This window comes from Oratosquilla oratoria, chromosome 5 (assembly GCF_046742065.1).
Source record: "Oratosquilla oratoria isolate Oo_2021 chromosome 5, ASM4674206v1, whole genome shotgun sequence".
NCBI classification, from domain to species: domain Eukaryota; kingdom Metazoa; phylum Arthropoda; class Malacostraca; order Stomatopoda; family Squillidae; genus Oratosquilla; species Oratosquilla oratoria.
This window is the reverse complement of record NC_134781.1, coordinates 81,953,093-81,971,248: the sequence shown is the minus strand read 5'-3', so window position 1 is coordinate 81,971,248 and position 18,156 is coordinate 81,953,093. Positions and strand designations below refer to the sequence as shown.

At 37.2% G+C, this 18,156-nt stretch overlaps 1 protein-coding gene across 4 annotated transcripts in view; it reads right to left on the bottom strand.

Moving 5' to 3' along the window:
- Positions 1–914: 914 nt before the first annotated feature.
- Positions 915–18,156, bottom strand: part of LOC143025277 (uncharacterized) — a 19,489-nt gene continuing 2,247 nt past the window's right edge. For 2 of the 4 annotated variants that reach the window (XM_076184743.1, XM_076184742.1), the window contains 2 exons: positions 17,431–17,583; positions 915–1,727 (listed from right to left, as the gene is read on the bottom strand). In XM_076184743.1, coding sequence (XP_076040858.1) covers positions 1,207–1,727; positions 17,431–17,583 — 674 coding nt within the window. In that variant the 3' untranslated portion in view covers positions 915–1,206. The remainder of the gene's footprint in view (positions 1,728–17,430; positions 17,584–18,156) is intronic. The other 2 variants (XM_076184745.1, XM_076184746.1) reach the window with 1 other exon arrangement.

The window sequence follows — 18,156 nt, the reverse complement described above, 5'->3', positions numbered from 1 at the left end:
CTTCTGGTAGCTTAGAGGTGCTGGGTGGTGACCGCATCGCAGTCTGGCCAAGTGGACTCTGTCCTTACGTGGGAGAGAGGATTCAGAAGGGTGGATATCAGGGGGTCTGGCATGTAGCAGTGTGTTGTCTTTCAGTGTGTTAATGGAGCGGTGAGTGATATGATTATGAATATGTTTCCGGAGGCTGGTATTTGGTGGTTGTGGAGGAAGAGAAGAGAGTATCTGTGTGTAATAAAGGTCTATGGGTGTAGTTTTAATGTTTCTTGGTGTGTGTGGGTGTTCTGCTATGTAGTGTAGCGGGTGTGATGTGTTTGTGGTGGCTGCAGCAAGTGTTTGTGTGCCTCTCATGTCGAGGTGGTCCTTGACTTTGAGGACTTTTGTTTCATGGTGTAAATGGTCTGTAGGTGATGTATTTGTGCAGCCTGTAATTGTTTTTAGGGCTTTGTTTTGTATGATTTGAAGGGTGTTGTGGTGTGACTCACTGAGATTAGGAGCCCATGCAGGACTCGCATAATTCACTGAGAGGAAGGGAGGAGTGGTGAATGGGTGGGAGTGGAATTATGCCTTCTGAATTTGACTACCTCTCTTGTAAAGGGGAAAAGCCATTGATATATGTATGTATAATTTTTATTCATGTTAATGAACCTTTACAACCAATAACTACTGTACTAATCATTTTGAAGTTAAGAGTCAGAAAACTGCTGAAATGTTTACCAATAACTGGAGTGATGGCAACGTACCAATAACCAGTCTAACCACGATTTCCACCATCTTTGTTTTGGTCATGTTGGTCAAGTAGCCTTAGTGGAGAGTTTATGTTGCAATAGGTGTGATGGATTGGACCATTTAAGGATACAAAATTACTAGAATTATGAAGCCCAATTTTGTCAAGATAAGGAAAAAAAAACTAATGCTCTTCTATATTATTTCATTTGCAAATTAATGTGGAATACTGCAATGATTCTAAAACAGGAAAACAATCATGATCACCGAGGAAGAAGAATGTTCATATGTTGATAATTGTGATAGATTTGTCAAAATATGACAGCACTTATACCACAATTCATGAACAATTCTGATCAGTACTTGTTCTTCTTACAACTTATAGGTGTTACAGAAAAGTCTGATCAAAAACTATATAAACTAAAAGTACTCCTGTGTGTTCCATTTTCAATGACATACTTGTTTCTTTAAAAGCTAAGGTAATCATTCTTCAATTGATTCATCCTCAAATCTGGAGGGCTGTTGATTTGTCAGTTGGCCTTGGTAGCTCTGTCCTGTTGGCTGTTGACTAACAGGAGTCTGTTGGAAGGTTTGTGAAGCAGGCTGTAACACATGTACAGTAGGTTGAACGGGAGAACTGGGTTGTGGAGGTCCAAATACTGGAAGATTTTGTTGACTTGATGGGCGATATTGAGAACTTAACTGGGGCCTAGAAACCACAGGACTCTGGTGGCCTGTTGGGCGATGGAATGGTGTTCCCTGTTGAAAAGACTGGAATGCTGGACTAGTCACATGAATTGGGGAGACTACCTGGGGAGATGACCCCTGAAATGAAGAACTTTGCTGGGAAGATGGGACAGCCAGAGTGCTGTGCTGCTGGGGTATCTCTGGCTGAAGAGACTGGATGGTCTGTTGCGGAGGTTGGACACCAAGAAGGTTCTGCCCCGGAACACCCACATGAGGGGGGGGCCCAGTGCACTTTCCTTCGTTGACAATTCTTAGAGCTACAAGAAAACAGACAAAAAAGTAACATTAGTTGTAATATTCTGTAATTCTATGACACAAATATCTGAAGTGATGTGTGAAGACTTTATTACCCGGTACTGAAAATATGGACACTCGCCATTAGACAGACAAGATCAGAGGTTTTTGTATAATGACAGGCCTTATATATTTTGTTAATGCTAATGTTAATTTGATTAGTACAGAACAAGTCTTTAAGCATGTTCACCCCATTGAAAAGATTAAAAATACATGTTTTTGTTTTTTTTTCAAAATATACAAAATATCACTTTTTTATGTGAAATCAAGGCTATGTATGTCATGTTGCCATGGCTGTTTGATGTGTGCATGGTTGGGCTGGTGCAGTAGGTGGATGCAAGGGTGATGGACAGGGGATTGGAGATGGTTAGTGATAATGGAGGGAAGTGGAGGGTGAGCCAGTTGTTGTTTGTAGATAACACTACACTTGTTGCAGGGTCCAAGGAGGGAGTAAGAAAGTTAGTGACAGTTTGGGAAGATATGCAACTTGAAAGTACATGTGGAGAAATGTAAGGTGATGAGATGTATAAGGAGAGAGGATGGCAGCAATTTGAAAGTAAGTCTTAAAAGAGAGAGGCTGGAGGAAGTGGATATTTTTAACTATTTGGGATTGTATGTGGCAGGAAATGGAGGCTTGGGGTGGAGGTAATTTGTAGATTGAGAGAAGAAAGTAAATATCTTGGGGGGTTGAAATGTGTCATGAGAAATGCGCATCTGGGAATGGATGCAAATAGAAGGTTATGTGAAGGGGTGATTGTGCCTTTGACATTAAATGGGGCAAAGACTTGGCATTTAACAAAGGCAGAGAAGAGAATTTTAAATGTGTTTGAGATGAAGTGTTTGAGGATTATGATGGAGGTTACATGGTTGGATAGAATGAGAATTGAGGTAATTCGGAGAGAGGGGGTAGAAAGGGAGCTAGTAGATAGAGCAGATGAGAGATGATTGGGATGCTTTGTGCTCATGGAAAGAATAAGTGTAGAAAAATTAGCAAAAAGAGTGTGGAAAGCTTAACCCATTCAACTCCGATGACAAGATGTCTTGTCATTTGGTCAAATAAAACAAAAAATCATAAAACACCAAAATGTTTGATCAAACACCAGAAAAATATGACGTCAGTCCTCGCTTCGCTGCGAGCGAAGCGAGGATTGACGTCATATTTTTCTGGTGTTTGATCAAACATTTTGGTGTTTTATGATTTTTTGTTTTATTTGACCAAATGACAAGACATCTTGTCATCGGAGTTGAATGGGTTAAATGAATGGAGTGAACTTGAGGGGATGACCAAAAATGAGATGGAGGACGAAAAGGGCTTCAAGCAAAAAGGAAATGTTTTTTTGAGCAAATAAGGGAAAAGGTGGGGAATAGGTGTGTGTGGAGAATGGTTATGTGTAAATGATATATTGATGCAGCCTGAAGGGATTCTCCCCATCTTCTCTATTTTCCACATAAGGGGGCAAGGAAGGAGGGTTGCCATATAATGAAGCAGCCCTGCTGTGGATGTACTGTGTTGTGCCACATTGTTTTTGACTCAGTGGGCTGGAGGCAGGGATGACTTTTCATCCACGAGGGGCTAAGATGTGAGAGGAAACAGTGGTTAGTGGATGGGAGTGGGGACTATCCTAGCCTCTTTTAAGAGGGGGAGTTCATGGCAATAAACAAAATCCAATAAAACTAAAATGTATACTAGCTCTAAATTCAGTAGCGTAGCAACTATTTTTGCCGCCCAGGGCAGGTGTAAGATTTAATCCCCCCCCCCCCCAACAAGGGGAGAGTAAAATTATTTTTTTATACAAAGCAGGAATACTTAACTTTAAATATTTATCTTCATTGCATATAAAACTGGGGCGTGTCTAAAGCAAAAGTTCCTAGCCTAAGATTTTTTTCCTAAAGAATTTTGTTTAAAACCTAGGAATATAAAATTCGCCTCGTCATCGATCCTACAACATGGCTGCCGTCATAGACAAACACAAATATTAGTTTGCTAGATATTTTTAGTTAATTTTGTGCCATTTTATACCAATAGATAAAATAAAGTTACATCTTACTTGTTTCGGGTATTACCGGCACTCGTATTTACGTAAATTCACATCATCGTTATGTCATATTTTAATTTATTTCAAAACAGCTGACAAAATCGCTGAAAGCTAGAATAGCGTCTAAAGCGAATGTAGGTTAGGAAAACATTAATAGGCTAAGAAAATTTGCTTTAGACACGGTCCTGATGCTATAGTTGATTTTTTTTTAAACAGTACCATATTACAACCTCATAAAAACCCATTTTGGTATGAAATTCAAGATTTTTTTTTTTTTTTTTTTTTTCCATCAACATTCTGCCCCCTGGCACGTGCCGCCCGGGGAGGACCGCCCCTCCCGCCCCCACTTTGCTGCGCCACTGTATAAATATTGTCCTAATGTACAACCAAAAGGGTTATTATAATCTTCCTCTATTCACAGCGCAATTTATAATGAATTGAGATACTTCTGTTAATGTTTTATATGTCAATTTCAACCTACATATAATTTTCTTTTCAAAACCCTTACATGTTTTAATTATTTTCCTTTGAATTTAAGAATTTATTATTACTTGTAGACACACACACACACTGATTTGAGGCTAGGTGTGTGTGTGTGTGTGTATATATATATATATATATATATATATATATATATATATATATATATATATATATATATATATATATATATATATGTATGTATGTATGTTCTGTGCGTCTTTTAACTTTACCACCGCAAGAGATAATTGAGTAACCTTTGTAACATATGTATGTATGTTACTTGGGTAAAGTGACATAGGGGTGATGCGCGGTTTCGTTGTATACTTTATTCTAGTTAAGATACGTGTGCGTCGGCCTAAGGACGGACGTGGCGTGGTACCCAAGTGGGGGAACCGACCGCGAAGGCCTAGTGGAGCGCTACAAGTCCAGAGGTCAGACTGACTGAATAACTGAATGGCCTGGCTGCTCGGGGCAGGCAGTATGTGTGTATATATATATATATATACAAGGGACCGACCTCACGCCTGACCAGACGCGACCTAATTGCGGTTACCCTTTCTGGGCTTTGCGACCATTGAGTCAGATCAACTACCACACAACTCTACCATGCATGAACTTGCACTTTAGGCACAAGCATGCTTGTGGGGTACATGTACACTACACCTTAGTACCACGTAAAACATTTTATTTGTCAAGTTACATTCTACTGGTAACAAGTTATGTCGTGTGATAAAACACACACACAAAGAGAAAGAGAGAAGAGAGAGAGGGAGAAAGTTTTCGTTGAAAAAGGAAGACAGGTGCAGGAATTTTTTGGGTCAAGATAGATGGTCTTACAAGATGTAGAAGAGGTTGTCGGGGGTGTGTGTGAAAGGAGGGATCTCTCGACCCAGTCCAGTTCTGCTACTGGAGAAGTTCGACAGAGATTAAAAAAAAAAAAAAAAATGTCGTATGGCCGCACATAAAATCCTCTTCCGATGCAGTTCGTCTTTTTATTTTTATTTTGTTTTATTTGTTATTTGTTTCTTTGTTTTTTTCATTTGCTTATTTATTTATCTATTTATTTATTTTTATTTTTTCTTTATTATTACTCCTACGGGTTTTGGCATTTTCCCTCACGAAAATGAGTGGGAACAGGACGAATGGGAGGAGAAGGTAGGAGGAAGGGGGAGAAAGAGGTTTGTGCGCGCGCGCGCGCGTGTGTGTGTGTTTAGCCTCACACCAACCTCAGCCTTTTGTTGACCCGTGTTTGTCTCTGTTGATGTCGCCACGTCACATAAATTGTTGTCGTGAGACAATGAATCGTTGTCAAGATGGAAAAAACGCATTCACACACGCACAAAAAATGGCGTTTTCATTGTATGAAAAAATCAACATAATATTACACAAGTGTTTTCACTATTCATGTTTGTGTGTGTGTGTGTGTGTGATTGATAGCTCTAACCTTCCCTAAAGAGAGCTCAACGCTCGTTTATAGACCAATCTATGAGTAATTCTGTGACCTTGCACACACACATGACCTCGTAAGGCCTCTATGTCTAACAACATAGCTATCCCCCACTTTTTTTTTTTTTTTTTTACTTCATATTGAGAAATTCGTTCTGTGCGTGTGTACGTGTATTTACCTAGTTGTATTTACCTAGTTGTATTTTACGGGAAGGGGAGCTATGCTCGTGAGGTCCCGTCTTCATATCTCATTTTATCTAAACTATTTTTAAATTCATGTATTGTTTTTGCACACACCACTTTCTCATCTAACTTGTTCCAACTGTCTATTGCTCTGTGAGGAAAGCTGTTCTTTTTCAAATCTCTTCTATAGTTGTCTTTTTTTATTTTCTTTCCGTGTCCTCTTGTATTTCTGTCATCCCATTTTATCAGATTCTCTCTATCAGTAATTTCTATGCCTTTCATGATTCTGTAAATAGCTATCAAATCTCCTCTCTCTCTTCTTTGCTCTAGTGTCTGTAGTTTAAGTTTTTGTAGTCTTTCTTCATATGATAGTTTTGAGAGTGTTGGTGCCAGTTTAGTAATTGCTCTTTGTATTCTTTCAAGTTTTTTTATACATTTTTTTGTACTTGGTGACCATATCGTTGCTGCATATTCCAATCTTGGTCTTATCAGGGTGATTAGGATTTTCCTCACCATTTCTTCATCCAGGTATGTAAATGCCACTTTGATTGTTCTTATTAAATTATAAGTTTCTCCAAAAATCTTATTTATATGTTTCTCAGGTGACATATTATTCATAACAATGACTCCCAGGTCCCTCTCATTTTCTACTCTTTTTATTCCTTCTTCTCCCAAATTATATGATCCTGTTATTCTGTTTTTGCTTTTTCCAAATTCCATTATACTACACTTTTTTGTATTGAACTCCATCTCCCACTTCCTACTCCATTCTTGTACTTTATTTAGATCTCTCTGTAGTGATTCACAATCTTCTTCAGTTTTCACTCTTTTCAGTAATTTTGCATCATCTGCAAAGAAGCTCATATAGCTTTCAATTCCTTCATCCATATCATTAATATATATAGCAAACATTATTGGGGCCAGAACTGTTCCCTGCGGGACACCGCTTATTACTTCATTCCATTTTGAGTGCTGATCTCTTATCACTACTCTCATTTTTCTTTCTTGCAAAAAGTCTTCCATCCAATTTAGCAATTTACCTTGTATTCCTCCTTCATATTCTAATTTCTTAAGCAACTTCTTATGTGGTACTTTGTCAAAAGCTTTTTTTAGGTCTAGAAATGCACAATCAGCCCATCCATCTCTTTCTTGTATTATATCTATTAGCCTTGAATAGAAACATATTAAATTGGTGACGCATGATCGTCCTTGTCTGAATCCAAATTGCCTTGGATTTAGTACGTTGTTTTTTTCCAAGTATTTTACCCATCTACTTTTGATAATTCTTTCACATATTTTTGCTATTGTACTTGTTAGAGAGACTGGTCTATAGTTGGTAGGTTCTTCTTTATTTCCTCCTTTATATATAGGTACTATATTTGCTTTTTTCCAATCTTCTGGAACTTTTCCTTCTTTTAGGGAACTGCTTATTATGCTATGTATTTTGTCTGCCAGTTCATTCCTACATTCTTTCAGAATCCAGTTTGCTATTTCATCTGGCCCATGCGATTTTCTGACATCAAAATTACCCAAGTGTGTCAATATTTCATTCTTTGTTACTTCTATTTCTTCCATAGGGGGGACTTTTTCCTTCCACTCAATCTCTTCAGGTTGTATATTTTCCCTTGTAAACACTGATTTAAAATGTTTGTTCATAATTTCTGCCATTTCCATTTCCTCAGTGAATTCAACTCCTCCTTGTCTTAATTTCTCCAAATCTTGTTTGTTTTTCAGTTTATTGTTTACAAATCTGTAGAATAGTTTTGGTTGATCTTTACACTTTTCTATAACATCTTTTTCATATTTTCTTTTTTCCTCTCTGCACTTTTGTACATATTCATTTCTATAACCAGTATATATTTTCCATTTTTCAGGTCTTCTGTCTTTTTTCCATCCGGTCCAGGCTTTGTCTCTTTTGTCTTTTAACTCCCTACAACTTTTGTTGTACCAGCATTTTACATATTCTTTTTCTTGTTTTTGTCTTGGGACATACTTTTCCACTCCTTCTTTGTAAATTTTTGTCAAAATGTTCCATTTCTCTTCCACTGATGTTTCTTCTTTGTATATTTCTTCCCAGTTTTCTTGTTGGAAGAATTCTCTTATTTTATCAAAGTTTGTTTTTTCATACATCATTCTTCCTTTTCTATATTGTTCATTTCTTTTCCTATATTTTTCTTCATTAAGTTCCAGTTCAATCAATATGTGGTCACTTTTACCTATTGGTGTTTTATATTCAATCTTGTCCACTATTCTAGGTTCAGATGTAATTATTAAGTCTAGCCTCGATGGTTCTTCTTCATTTCTATACCTAGTGTTCTCTTGTATCCATTGTGTCATTGAATGGTCAGTAATCATCTCAAGTAGAGCATTTCCCCATGAGTCATCACCACTCTTTGCTGTCATTTCTTCCCAGCAGATTTCTTTGCAATTAAAGTCGCCCATCATAACTATTCTTCCTCCGTCTTCCATTATTTTAGTTAATGCTATCTTTGTGTCCTCTAACATACTTTTATGTTCACTCTCCTCCCATGAGGCTGTTTTCGGAGGCACATAATTGATCACAAATTTTCTGCTCTTCTTATCTCGGTCTTCCACTTCTATCATAATCATCTCTACTGTATTCTTTCCATATATGACACCTTTCACGTTTATATCCTTCTTTGTCAGGAACATAACTCCACCCCCTTGTTTTTTCTCTCTGTTTCTAATCCAATAATTGTATGTATCCTGTCCTACACTGTTGGGTGGTAGTGGGCCTTTTAATTTTGTTTCTACAATTCCCATTATGTCCGGTTCTTTTTCTTTCAAATAATCATTCAGTTCATTCAATCCTGTTATCAATCCATCTATATTTGTGTAAGACACTCTTAGTTTTCTGCCACTTCCATTGTGTTCTCTGTTTCCCTTATGTTTTTCTTTAGTATGTCGAACTGCTTTATTTTCATGTTCACTACTCTCCAATAGAATCTCTCTTTCTCTGACTCCGTTCTTTCCTCGTTTTTTGCCTTAGCTTCAATTCTTTTCTGCTTTTCTGCCTCTCTTTCCTCCTTATTCATTTCTCTTTTTATCCATACCTTTTTATATTGATCATTTGTTGCTAGTTTCCCTGTCTTGGATAGAATTTTCTCTGCCGTTGTTTGTGACCTGAATTTAATCTTAATTGGTCTGGTCTTATCTGTACTATATTTTCCGAGTCTGAATTTTTCCTCGATTTCCTTTATAATTTCTGGTTCATCTTCCTGGACTAATTTTAATAAACTGCTTACCCTTTCATTTTCCTCCTTGATTCTTGCGGTTCTATCTGGGTTATGTTTCTCTTCCATTCCTAATATAATTATACATTTCTTTTTGTCAGCTAATTCTCTTACTATATTCTCCTTCTGTCTCATCACTTTAATAACTGAGTCTTCATTATGTTCTTTCAATTGCTGTTTGACTATGTCAGTGAATGAAACCTTATTCCCTTCTTGAGTTATTCTCCAATTTTTAGCTTCTGTAGCTATTTTCTCACTGTTTTCATTACTATTCTTCTTCAATTTCTCATTCTCCTCCTTTACATTTCCTAACTGTCTTTTTAGGTCCTCTACTTCTTCAGTTAAGTTTCTGTTAGCCTTCTCTAGTTGTTCCAACCTTTCAATTCTCTGGAAAATGGAGTCTACATGACCTAACTTACGTTCCAAGTCCTCGATCACCTTATCAACTCTCTCCTCTAGTCTTATCAGTCGGGGGGGGGGTTGTGTCCCCCCCACCCTCTTTAAATCCCTGGAACATATTCTCGTCACTTTCTACTGTATTGCTCCTCTCTATACTTCTAATCTTTACATTTTTATTTGCCATTTCGTCATCCGGTGGTCGTTTCATGTTGACCTTACGCCCGTCTGCCTGGGCCAAGTCCTCCACATCCTCATTTCCTTCCATTTCCCCAGCAATCCCTCCCCTTCTCCTCTTTTCCTACTTACCTACTGCCTCACGAGCAATTTCCCCCCACCCTGCAAATACAAAAAGGCACTTCTCTTTGCGTTGGTATCCACAATCTGCACTTTTCTTCAGAGCGTTCGTCAATCCGTCCGTTCGTTGAAAGTGTGTGTGTGTGTGTGTGTGTGTGTGTGTGTGTGTGTGTGTGTGTGTGTGTGTGTGTGTGCATATGTTAGTGTGTGTGTACATGTGTGCGGGCGTGTACGCGCGCGCGCGCGCGTGTGTGTACGTGTATACATGGTTGTGTGTGTGTGTATTTACCTAGTTGTATTAACATAGTTGTACTATACGGGAAGGGATCTATGCTCGTGGCGACCCGTCTTTGTATCTTTCAACATAATTTCTTTTTTTCTTAAAATCTTGAATAGTATTTGCACACATTGTTTCCTTATCTTATTCCATATATCCAGCACTCTGTGTAGGAAACTATCCTTTTTCCGATCTCTTCTGTAGTTGTCCTTTTTGAGTTTCTTTTCATGACCTCTTGTTTTCCATTGTCATTTTTTAGTCATTCTTTTCTGTCAAGGATTTCCATTCCTTTCATGATTCTAAATATAATCAGCAGATCACCTCTTTCTCTTCTTTGCTCTAGTGTTGGTAGTTCTAATTTCGATAATCTTTGTTCGTATGTTAATTTGGAAAGAGCTGGTGCCAACTTTGTTGTTGCTCTTTGTATTCTTTCTAGTTTCCTTATATTCATTTTAGTACTGGGTGTCCATGGTGTTGCTGCATATTCCAGTTTTGGTCTAATCAATGTGACTAATATTCTTTTAATCATTTCTTCATCCAAGTATTCAAATGCCACTTTCATTGACCTTAGTAGGTTGTATGTGTGTGCATGTGTTAGTGTGTGTGTGTACATGTGTGCGTGCGTGTACGTGTGTGTGTGTGTATGTGTGTGTGTGTGTGTGTGTGTGTGTGTGTGTGTGTGTGTGTGTGTGTGTGTGTGTATTTAACTAGTTGTACCTAGTTGTATATTACGGGAAGGGGAGCTATGCTCGTGGGGTCCCGTCTTCATTTCTCATTTTATCTAAACAATTTTTAAATTCATGTATTGTTTTTGCACACACCACTTTCTCATCTAACTTGTTCCAACTGTCTATTACTCTGTGTGGAAAGCTATTCTTTTTCAAATCTCTTCTATAGCTGTCTTTTTTTATTTTCTTTCCGTGTCCTCTTGTATTTCTGTCATCCCATTTTATCAGATTCTCTCTATCAGTAATTTCTATGCCTTTCATGATTCTGTAAATAGCTATCAAATCTCCTCTCTCTCTTCTTTGCTCTAGTGTCTGTAGTTCAAGTTTTTGTAGTCTCTCTTCATATGATAGTTTTGAGAGTGTTGGTGCCAGTTTTGTAATTGCTCTTTGTATTCTTTCAAGTTTTTTTATACATTTTTTTGTACTTGGTGACCATATCGTTGCTGCATATTCTAATCTTGGTCTTATCAGGGTGATTAGGATTTTCCTCACCATTTCTTCATCCAGGTATGTAAATGCCACTTTGATTGTTCTTATTAGATTATAAGTTTCTCCAAAAATCTTATTTATATGTTTTTCAGGTGACATATTATTCATAACAATGACTCCCAGGTCCTTTTCATTTTCTACTTTTTTTATTCCCTCTTCTCCCAAATTATATGATCCTGTTATTCTGTTTTTACTTTTTCCAAATTCCATTATACTGCACTTTTTTGTATTGAACTCCATCTCCCACTTCTTACTCCATTCCTGTACTTTATTTAGATCTCTCTGTAGTGATTCACAATCTTCTTCAGTTTTCACTCTTTTCAGTAGTTTTGCATCATCTGCAAAGAAGCTCATATAGCTTTCAATTCCTTCATCCATATCATTAATATATATAGCAAACATTATTGGGGCCAGTACTGTTCCCTGCGGGACACCGCTTATTACTTCATTCCATTTTGAGTGCTGATCTCTTATCACTACTCTCATTTTTCTTTCTTGCAAAAAGTCTTCCATCCAATTTAGTAATTTACCTTGTATTCCTCCTTCATATTCTAGTTTCTTAAGCAACTTCTTATGTGGTACTTTGTCAAAAGCTTTTTTTAGGTCTAGAAATGCACAATCAGCCCATCCATCTCTTTCTTGTATTATATCTATTAGCCTTGAATAGAAGCATATTAAATTGGTGACGCATGATCGTCCTTGTCTGAATCCAAATTGCCTTGGATTTAGTACGTTGTTTTTTTCCAAGTATTTTACCCATCTATTTTTGATAATTCTTTCACAAATTTTTGCTATTGTACTTGTTAGAGAGACTGGTCTATAGTTGGTAGGTTCTTCTTTATTTCCTCCTTTATATATAGGTACTATATTTGCTTTTTTCCAATCTTCTGGAACTTTTCCTTCTTTCAAGGAACTGCTTATTATGCTATGTATTTTGTCTGCCAGTTCATTCCTGCATTCTTTCAGAATCCAGTTTGCTATTTCATCTGGTCCATGTGATTTTCTGACATCAAGATTACTCAATTGTATCAATATTTCATTCTTTGATACTTCTATTTTTTCTATAGGGGGGACTTTCTCTTTCCATTCAATCTCTTCAGGTTGTATGTTCTACCTTGTAAACACTGATTTAAAATGTTTGTTCATAATTTCCGCCATTTCCATTTCCTCAGTGTATTCAACTCCCCCTTGTCTTAATTTCTCCAAGTCCTGTTTGTTTTTCAGTTTATTGTTTACAAATCTGTAGAATAGTTTTGGTTGATCTTTACATTTTTCTATGACGTCTTTTTCATATTTTCTCTTTTCCTCTCTGCATGTTTGTACATATTCATTTCTATAACTGGTATATATTTTCCATTTTTTCAGGTTTTCTGTCTTTTTTCCATCTGGTCCAGGCTTTGTCTCTTTTGTCTTTTAACTCCCTACAGCTTTTGTTGTACCAGCATTTTACATATTCTTTTTCTTGTTTTTGTCTTGGGACATACTTTTCCACTCCTTTTTTGTAAATTTTTGTCAAAATATTCCATTTCTTTTCCACTGATGTTTCTTCTTTGTATATTTCTTCCCAGTTTTCTTGTTGAAAGAATTCTCTTATTTTATCAAAGTTTGTTTTTTCATACATCATTCTTCCTTTTCTATATTGTTCATTTCTTTTGATATATTTTTCTTCATTAAGTTCCAGTTCAATCAATATGTGGTCACTTTTACCTATTGGTGTTTTATATTCAATCTTGTCCACTATTCTAGGTTCAGATGTAATTAATAAGTCTAGTCTCGATGGTTCTTCTTCATTTCTATACCTAGTGTTCTCCTGTATCCATTGTGTCATTGTGTGGTCAATAATCATCTCAAGTAGAGCGATTCCCCATGAGTCATCTCCACCCTTTACTGTCATTTCTTCACAGCAGATTTATTTGCAATTAAAGTCGCCCATCATAAATATTCTTCCTCCATCTTCCATTATTTTATTTAATGTTATCTTTGTGTCCTCTAACACACTTTTATGTTCACTCTCCTCCCATGAGGCCGTCTTTGGAGGCACATAATTGATCACAAATTTTCTGCTCTTATTATCTCTGTATTACAATTCTATCATAATCCTCTCTACTGTTTTCTTTCCATATATGACACCTTTCACGTTTTTATCCTTCTTTGTCAGGAACATAACTCCACCCCCTTGCTTTTTCTCTCTGTTTCTAATCCAATAATTGTATGTATCATGTCCTACACTGTTGGGTGGTAGTGGGCCTTTTAATTTTGTTTCTACAATTCCCATTATGTCTGGTTCTTTTTCTTTCAAATAATCATTCAGCTCATTCAATCCTGTTATTAATCCATCTATATTTGTGTAAGACACTCTTAGTTTTCTGCCACTTCCATTGTGTTCTCTGTTTCCCTTATGATTTTCTTTTGTATGTCGAACTTCCTTAGTTTCATGTTCACTACTCTCCAATAGAATCTCTCTTTCTCTGACTCCGTTCTGTTGTCGTTTTTTGCTTTAGTTTCCAGTCTTTTCTGCTTTTCTTCCTCTCTTTCCTCTTTATTCATTTCTCTTTTTATCCATATCTTTTTGTATTGTTCACTTGTTGCTAGTTTCCCTGTTTTGGATAAGATATTCTCTGCCGTTGTTTGTGACTTGAATTTAATCTTAATTGGTCTGGTCTTGTCTGTGCTATACTTTCCGAGTCTAAATTTCTCTTCGATTTGTTTCATAATTTCTGGTTCATCTTCCTGAACTGATTCTAGTAATTGGCTTACTTTTTCATTTTCCTCTTTGATTCTTGTGGTTCTATCTGTGTTGTGTTTCTCTTCCATTCCTAATATAATTATACATTTCTTTTTGTCTGCTAAGTCTCTTACTATATTCTCCTTCTGTCTCATCACTTTAATAACTGAGTTTTCAGTTTGTTCATTCATTTGCTGTCTGATTATGTCAGTGAATGCAACCTTGCTATTTTCTTGAATTTTTTTCCAACCCTCCTTGTTCTCCATATTATTCTCCTTTAAGACTTTATTCTCATCTTTTACTTCTTTTAACTGTTGTTTTAATTCTTCAATTTCCTTAGTTAAGTTTTTGTTCGCCCTCTCTAGTTCTTCCAATTTTTCAATTCTTCGTATTATACTGTCAACATTACCGAACCTACGCTCCAAGTCCTCGTTCATCTTATCGACCTTCTCTTCTAGTCTTGTCAGTCGGGGGGGGGGGGGTTGTGTCCCCCCCACCCTCTTTAAATCCCTTGAAAATATTCTCATCACTTTCTACTATATTGCTCCTATCTATACCTCTAATCTTCACATTCCTATTAGACATGTCGTCATCATCCAGCTCGTCTTGCGGTCGTTTGTCTACCTTTCGGCGGCCCGTCAGGGCCAATTCCTCCACCTCCTCATTACCTTCCATTTCCCCAGCAATCCCTCCCCCTCTCCTCTTTCCTTACTTTCCCACTACCCCACGAGCAATTTCCCCCCACCCTGCAAATACAAAAAGGCACTTCTCTTTGCGTTGTGATCCACAATCTGCACTTTTCTTCAGAACGTTCTTCAAGCCGTCCGTTCGTTGAAAGTGTGTGTGTGTGTGTGTGTGTGTGTGTGTGTGTGTGTGTGCGTGTGTTTACGCTTGTGTTTGTGTGTATGTGTATGTGTGTGTGGTTGTTATTCACCTTGGTCTTTGGATCACGTGTTGGACTCGTGATCGACAGCTATTTCCCTCCCGGAAGATAGCTCAGAGCTCGTATGTCCGATCTATGGGTAATGCTGTGACCTTACACGCACACACACACCCCAACTCCTCACCCACGAGAGTTGGAGTAACGACTCAAAGCACAGCGATACTGAAATTATTTCAGCCATGGTCAGGATTCGAACCTGGACCGTCGTAGTGACAGTCGGGGACTCTACCAACCCCGCCACCGAGTCGTGTAGTGTGTGTGTGTGTGTGCGTGTGTTTGCGCTTTGTGTGTGTGTGTGTGTGTGTGTGTGTGTGTGTGTGTGTGTGTGTGTGTGTGTGTGTGTGTGTGTGTGTGTGTGTGTGTGTGTGTGTGTGTGTGTGTGTTTGTGTGCGTGTGTGTGTGTGTGTACGTGTGTGCGCGTGAACGTGTGTTTGTGTGTATGTGTGCGTGTACGTGTTTTTGTGTGTATTTACCTAGTTGTATCTTACGGGAAGGGGAGCTACGCTCGTGGTGTCCCGCCTTTGTATCTCGCAGTGTCTAGTTTGCTCTTAAATTCGTGTATGGTTTTTGCACACACTATTGTTTCGTCCAGTTTGTTCCAAGTGTCCACCACTCTGTGTGGAAAACTGTTTTTCTTCAGATCTCTTCTATAACTATCCTTTTTGAGTTTCTTTCCATGTCCTCTTGTGTTTCTCTTGTCCCAATTTAGTAAGTCCTCTCTATCAAGTATTTCCGTGCCTTTCATGATTCTATAGATGGTCAGTAGGTCGCCTCTCTCTCTTCTTTGTTCCAAAGTCGGTAACTTCAATTTAGCCAGTCTCTCTTCATATGACAAGTTTGAAAGTGCTGGGGCCATTTTCGTGGTTGCTCTCTGGATTCTTTCAATTTTCTTTATATTCTTTTTGGTACTGGGTGACCATAATGTCGCAGCATACTCTAGTCTAAGTAGAAGCAGAGATCCTCACTGTATATTGTTGATCTACAATCCTTCCTCAACAGATTTCATTCACTTAATATGGATGCTAAAAACTCATCTCCTGACTCAGTAAGGCGTCCCTGATGAGCTCATCCAGTTCACGTTGCTTTGGAAAGTGTTGGCGGGTACTAAGTCTTGGCTCAAAAATTTCATCCATTTCTTCATCGTCATAACCTTCCCATTCTCTTGATGAGACCTTCATCATACCCTCTACCTGAAGAGAAAAATATATTTATCAACTGGAACACAGATGTGAAATGTATGTGTAATCGCATTACAAGAAAACATGGCGAGATGTTTGGAAGATTTCAATATTGATTCTGTTACAAAGAGCAAAGTTCACAATTTGATAAGATTTACTTACATTTTCTTGTGGTCGTGGAACCAGTAAAGTATCATCATGTGGCACCGGTGCAATAGAGAATAAAATGATGGGACATGGAAGGGATTTTCTTTCCTCAGCTTTTCTGTACTTTGATATGTCAATAATGCAAAAGTAGCAATCATCGTGATTTTTTTTTTTTTTTTCTCTCTCGGCACAGCAAATGACATTGCTTTTCTTGCACCTCTCAGCCATGCATCTAAACTTGATCGATAACTTCCACATATCACATGATGGGCCCATGTTTTTTTCTTGGTCATCCAAACTCATTCCAAAGTACGGTCTATAAACAATCCAGTATTTCGCAACTTTCACAATTTTATGTGATACATGTTTATGTTCAACATTGAAACCACACACATAACAGAATGAATCTGGTGAATTCCTGCATACTCTTGTAACCATGGTAAAAAATGTCAATATTTATAGTGTAAACCTGAAAAAGGGTAAATTGTAAGCGACAATTGTGTGTTTTTCGTACCCCATGCATTTCTTCATATTAGCATAATTATCTATATCGCGAAAACAGTCGATGGTAGAAGAAAAGCAAATAAATATTTGAAACCAGCGCAAAAATTTGCATTGGGAATATTAAAAATAATTGAGAAGCATAACTTTTGTGTAATCATCATCAAAACGTGAAATGTTTGCATAAAAATATCGTGGACAAACAGTGTCACCCACAATGCAGTGGGAAGGGAAAGGGGAGGAGCCACGTCTATATATATATATAATGTTGAAAAAAAAACGATGTCACAGTGAAAATCATATCGACAAATATCATGTCTAGGAAACTGGAAATCAATAAATAATTGCGTGAAATAGTGTACACACACATTTACATATTTGCAATTTTTCACAAACAGTAAACTGTGAGAAAAAATAAATCTCAATGCTGATGTCATCCAAGGAACATCAGAAAAATCATCCCCAAACAAATTGTGTTTGTATATGTGTGCTGGACTCGTGAATGCCGACTATACCTTCCCAGATGAATCTAGGATGTGACATTTGATAAATAGCGCGGACAAGGAGATCCAGGCCTACTCACAGCGGTCCTTGCGACGAGCGCAGACGACTTCTTCCGGGTTGACGTAGTCGAAACCGTCGGAGCCGCAGACGATGTGGTAGATGCGAGGCAGCTGGCAGTCGCCCACTTTCCCCGGAGGAGGGCGACGGAAAGGACCTCTACCGGAACAAACTGCTGAGGAAGAAAGTAAAAATAAAAAATAAAAAAAGATAAATGGATAGATAAGTAAATTAAATAAATGAATAAGTAAATGCATGGATAAATTAATTGATGAATAAGTTCGTAAATAAATAAAACATACAAATAATGCAAACATATAAACAATGGAAAACATAAACATATCAAAATATAACCATTATATATATATATATATATATATATATATATATATATATATATATATATATACATATATGTTGAAATATGTATGACGGAATGAGTGGAAAGGGTGTTGAGGTAAACGCCAGAAATCCGTTGGAGTTTATTACTAACGTTTCGTCCTTAAAGTACTTCCTCATACTCTGAGGAAGTCCTTTAAGGACGAAACGTTAGTAATAAACTCCAACGGTTTTTTTGGCGTTTACCTCATCACCCTTTCCACTCATATATATATATATATATATATATATATATATATATATATATATATATATATATGTATATATATATATATATATATATACATATATATATAAATATATATATATAGATATATATATATATATATATATACACTTGTTTAACCAA